Below are 6,000 nucleotides of genomic sequence, written 5' to 3'. Positions count from 1 at the left end.
TCTAGATTAATAGTTTCAAAAGGTGTTTTTCATATGGTTAATCTACACATTTTGTCCCCACTAAACTAACTAATATAATACCTATCCTATAAAATTTAAATGCAGCACCGCCCGCCTCCAAAATTCTTTCTTATCATATAATATATAGTCTTCCTCAAATAGTCTCCCCTCTACCCCACCATTCAGGGACGGAGCTAGTAGTTCACATATAAATTGAATCGAACTCAATAAATTTTATTTAAATAGTGTAATTATGTTAATAAATTTATTAAATATGTATAAATATTAAATTTAATATTCAATTATTATTATTTAAAATCATCATTATAAAATTTAAAGATTATAAAATTGACCCTAATTTCGTGCTATACCCCACCACCCACTATAAACCCTTTTAATTTGGCACTGGGGATTGGGAACAACTATAAATAGTCCTCATTTGAGTGCAGCCAAAATGTAATAGTTAAGTGAAAGTGTATGCATTAATATTATTACTCCACAAAAAAGAGCCTCGATCATCCACATTAATTCCATGAATATTGTAAAAACTACACACCTTTCACTCATGATGAGGCTCTCAAGTGGAAATAATTTCAAATCAAATTGTAACATTATTTTCAGTACCAAACAATATATGGGATTGGTACTCCCTATTTCAAAGTGTTGTACATTGAGCAAAGGAGCACGTAGCTTCAATATCACGAACTCGGGGTCGGGCCATTGCTCTGTCGGAGACAGAGCAATGGCCGAACTCCGGCATCGGTGGATGGAATTCCAAGGGATCAAGAATTGGGAAGGATTGCTTGATCCACTTGATGATGATCTCCGTAAGGAGATCTTGAGGTACGGGGAATTCGTTGAAGCAGCCTATCGTTGCTTCGACTTTGACATGTCATCACCCTCATATGCCACATGTCTTTATCCTGAGAGTTCGATGCTGACAAACTGCGGACTAGACAAGACCGGCTACAAGGTGATCAAGAACTTGTACGCGACTTGCGTCGTCCAAATGCCACAGTGGACTAAAAGGACGTTTCCAAACCTAGCGTCCCCGCGATCCAGCTGGATTGGTTACGTGGCCGTCTGCGATGATACGGAAGAGATCGCTAAGCTCGGGCGCCAGGACGTGGTGATCGCTTATCGGGGTACCGTCACATCATCTGAATGGCTCGAGAATTTACGCGCCACCTTAACTTGCTTACCAGATGACATGATGTCGCCCAACGAAAATTACGATAAACCCATGGTACAAAGTGGCCTCTTGAGCTTGTACACAACAAACGCCCAATGTGACCAAAGTTTGCAAGACACAATTAGAGAAGAAATTGGCAACATTCTTGATAAATATAGTGATGAGCCATTAAGTATAACTGTGACAGGACATAGTCTTGGTGCTGCCCTTGCAACATTAACAGCGTATGATATTACTACAAAATTTAGTAAGGCACCCATAGTGAGTGTTGTATCATTTGGAGGGCCTAGAGTTGGAAACAAGAGTTTTCGATGCCAATTGGAGAAAAGACGTACAAATGTTCTCCGCATTGTCAACTCCGACGACCCCGTTACTAAAGTTCCGGGGTTCGTCATCAATGACGTGGCAGAAAAAGGGACTGCTCACGTGGTGTCCACTGGGATGCCAAGCTGGCTACAAAAGTGCATGGAGGATACACAATGGGTGTATGCTGAGGTAGGGAAAGAACTTAGATTAAGTAGTAAAGGAGATATTGTCACGTGTCACGATCTCAAGACATATCTGGATTTGGTGAACAATTATGAAAAATGTACAAAATTATTTTGATAAAAACATCTTTTTCTTTACTAGGTACAATGTGTGTATTAATGTGAGAAAGATGAACAAAGGCAAGTACTTTTGTTTTTTCTGATCCCCCCTATCTAAATATTATCTAATCCCTTTCGTGTTGAATTCTTAAAAAAATATTATTATTGAAGTATTTGATACGTACATTTGTTAATATATTTGAAGAATTCCAGGAACATATATATATATATATATATATATATATATATATATATATAGACTCTCATTGTCGAAGTTCGAAGATCGCAACTTAAGTTATTACGTGGTGATAGTTTGGTGTCAAAGTTAGTTCTTGTAATAGGAGTATTTACTGAGTTGTAATAGCTTTTATTCATTATTGAGAATGTAGTTGATGTCGTTTTAGGGTTATTTTTGAGTTGTAATAATTCCTAGATTGAAGAAAGTAGTTGTGTGGTTTAGGTTTGTAACAAGAAGCGAGTTTGAATTTTTGGACAGTAGTTCGAACAGTTTGAGTGAACTATTGAGTTGAGGTACTAGAGTTAGCCCCTTAGATTGCTGAGTTGTAATCCGAAACGTTGCTTTTGAGAAGTTAGTGGAGATTGATGGTTGAAAGGCTACACGTTATAGGTCGTAATTTTTTACGCCCTTAAGCAATGAGTTTTCCACAATAAATTCGTATTTCATTAATTCTGTTGATTACTGTCTACTGTGTTTTTAAGAACCAGGTTCTGAATATATACGGGCAGTGGGGTAAGTAGTTCTTTCGCTCTATATGTCCCAAAATAAGTGTTGTTGTAGCTCATTTCAGATTTATTAAAAAAATAATAAATAGTATACTAAATTTCGCTTATTTAACAGATGTTTTTCTAAAATTGAGCACAATTAATTAAGACAAAATAGTTCTTTTATATGAGAGTATATGTAGTTGAAAACAATTATTATTTTGTCTTGAATTTCTAAAACAACACTTATTTTAAAATATTTTTTTATTTGTTTAAGCGATACTTATTTTGAACCAATTTTTTGTTGTTAAAGCAACATTTATTGTCCTAGTTGAAAGTCAAGACTGATACTTTGTTACAAGAAATGCTTACCTAATGAAATACGTACATTTGATGTGGACAAATATTTGACGTCTATCAAGCAAAAAATGGAAAAGAATTATTATCACGTCAAATGAAATCAAGAATTTTGATTTGTCATTTTTGACGTCGAATTGACTATTTTAATTTAAATCAAATCAGCCTAAATATAATCCATATTTTTTTCAATACCAAACTACTAATTGAATTGTTTTTTTCCAATTCAACTCAATTTATAATTTAATTCGATTTTATTTATCCTCAGATGATACATAATCCAAATTGATTCATAAAAATCCTAAAAAAAACTTGACAAAATTAATGTGGCAAACATTGACGGGGACATTGATATTCAAGAAAATTAGGCATGCGGCAAAGAGCTGGAACAACCAAGACGTGTGTGGGAGTGGGGTGCGCTTGGAGGTCAAGGGCGGAGTCAGCTAGGGTCGAAGAAATTTATTTAATTTTTTTTTATAAAAAATTTCGTTATTTATATATAATTAAAATTTATTTTATGTCTATTCACTATTTAAAAATTATTATTTTTTCATTGAAATTTTTGAAAAAAGTTCCGTAGCTTTTTCAAAAAATATTTTGATTAAATCATGAGAAAAGAAAAAATGTTTAGTGTCTATTTTCAGTTTTCAATAAAAATCATTTTTCTATCGTGCTTTTTTCAAATGAGTTGGTTTTGTGAGAATAGAGTGGAAAAATCATGTCTTATGGTATAATTATTTTTATTAATTCGTGTGATTTTTTATTTATTTTTAACAGTGATATAATAATATTGAATCATCTTTATTTTTTTTATGTGTTTAATTCTTTATATTTTAAAATCTTTTAATAAAAATTCAGGCTCCGTCACAATTGACGTCTAGGCAATGGCGCACCCACATGAGCAACACACCTCGACATGCCAAACACATTGGTGGTTACCATACCCACCAATGTTTTTGGTTAACTGCATTAGGTAGATTGTGGCTAAGTCGACCAAGTGTCCAACACCCTTTACTTGGGTAGCTTACATTTGAACATGCGATATGAAATGATGATTTTAAATCAGTGTTTAAATATGTATGAAGAAATTATTCGTATCATGTAAAAGAATTATATTAGAAAATAACTAGTATTTACTCTAAGGAAATTTTGATAGTTTCCGCAACTTGTTGTGATTTCATGTTTATGAGAAACTATACAACTTAAAAAATATAAATTATATGTCCAAATAAAATTTCAACTTCAAATCATAATTTTATATCACATGTCCAAATAGACCCAAGTGTGATAACTGTATATGAGTGTACGTACGGGTTGAGACAATCCTTATGCATTTGCAAAAGCAATGGTAAAGCAAAGCAAATATACAAACTAGAAAGAAGGCCTATACAAAAGAAGGCCCAATAGAATGAAATTGTTCGGATAATAAGCACCACACTTTTAATCTTAAGATTATGAGTTCGAGTCATCAATGGAATAAAAAGGTGAAAGCTTATAAGGAGGGGTTGAAAAATATCTTAATTTCTTGAATTAGGAAAAAGTCTTTGACAAGTGTGTTCGAGTGATCTTTCTCAGTCAACTTGAAATTCTAAAATTGTAACTACTCTCATGCCACGTCATACTAATTTCATATGAATCGATTAATACTGAGAAGCGCGTATTAGAATGGTTGCTTTTAGGCAAATCTTTTGATTGTCTCTTCACTCCTACCTCCTTTATCACTGAACGGTCATTTAAAGGTCTTAGCCAGTAGTTCAAATTCTTTTCCTCTTGACGATGAAACTTATCCCTCAACGTTCCACAACTAGCAGTGTAGCAGAGCAACCAACTTCAAAACTTACCTAATTAAAATATTAAAAAATAAAAAGGCTAGATTTCTTCTTATATTTAAAAAAATTGCAGCTTTAGTTCAAATAGTTAAGAAGATTTTCTTCCAATGGGTAAATTGGATATCCTCGTGAATATTTATTTTTATAAATACAATATCACTGTATCAAGAGTACTAATGATATTTTATGTTGCTGCATTTTTCTAAATTTTTATTTCATTTCAAATAACTTGTCATTTGAGTTCGTTAAATAAAATTTCTTCTACAATTATGCTAAAAGCTCAAAAAAAAACGGTCGGATGTTTCCTTAATATTCTATCTGTCTCAAATTATTTATCGTAATTATTTGATACAAGTCTCTTAGGAAATATCATAACATAATGACAAGTAAGAATAACAAGAAATAAGAACATTGTGAATTCTTTCTCTTTTCAGCACATTGGCCAAAATTTGTGAGAAATTGATAATTTGATATTGTATACCAAAAAAATAGAAATTGCTTTTCAAAACGGATTACTTATTCCATGAATAAAATGGTTATTAAATTATTCTAATCTTGACTTTTAAAGATTATATTAGAGAAGTGTTACTCATCCAACAACAACAACCACCACCCAGTGAAATTCCACAACGTGGGGTCTGGGAAGGGTAAAGTGTACGTAGACCTGACTCCTACCAAGGTAAAACGACTGTTTTCGAAAGACCCTCGGCTCAATAAAAGCATAAAAGCATAAAAGAGGTTAGATAAGGCATATATGAGAAAATAAATAACGAGAACAACAGTCAACAGGAATAAAATAGAGTAATCAAAATACAGAAAATAATAGATAATAACAAAAAATATGTACGTGTGTTCCATAGTAATAGCCTAGGTAACTTGAAAAAGTATTGGTAAACTTCAATAATAACCTAAGAGGGTGAAACTATATGTCCTCTTAAATGTGCTTGACAACAAGAAGGCAATCGTTTAACTTCGAAATCTACAGTGTAAACTATAACGAAATACAATTTTTATTGGCACTAAATATACACATTAATAAAGAGTGTTAAAGTTTTTTTTATTGATATAAGTTAATTGTCATTGAATCCAATATCGCCGTAAGCTTTAGGTATTTATAAAGAGTGTTAATTGCCTCTAAAAATACATATTTAATGACAGTTAAACTATTAACGTTAAAGATCCATTTTTGTGTAGTGATAAACCCTTTATTTAATTTAATTTGCTAGTTTGAGCCCTTGATTGATACTCCAAAATTGTAGTAAAGCTTGACGTAGGCCTCAAATATTTTTCCGGAATATCCCAATATATATAT

At 32.5% G+C, this 6,000-nt stretch overlaps 1 protein-coding gene across 1 annotated transcript; it reads left to right on the top strand.

The window, feature by feature from the left end:
* Window positions 1-545: 545 nt before the first annotated feature.
* On the top strand, window positions 546-1,884 carry LOC129878368 (phospholipase A(1) DAD1, chloroplastic-like). The gene has a single exon (XM_055953454.1). It carries the CDS (start codon window positions 566-568, stop codon window positions 1,796-1,798), a length of 1,233 nt encoding a protein of 410 aa, XP_055809429.1. The 5' UTR covers window positions 546-565; the 3' UTR covers window positions 1,799-1,884.
* The last annotated feature ends 4,116 nt before the right edge of the window (window positions 1,885-6,000 follow it).

This window comes from Solanum dulcamara, chromosome 2 (genome assembly GCF_947179165.1).
Source record: "Solanum dulcamara chromosome 2, daSolDulc1.2, whole genome shotgun sequence".
In the NCBI taxonomy this organism is placed as follows: domain Eukaryota; kingdom Viridiplantae; phylum Streptophyta; class Magnoliopsida; order Solanales; family Solanaceae; genus Solanum; species Solanum dulcamara.
The sequence above is the reverse complement of the archived record's forward strand: the minus strand, read 5'-3'. Positions and strand labels throughout refer to the sequence as shown.

What these genes read in the sequence shown, in the direction of transcription:
- LOC129878368 (XM_055953454.1), top strand. Translation starts at nt 566, where the DNA reads ATGATGAGGCTCTCAAGTGGAAATAATTTCAAATCAAATTGTAACATT.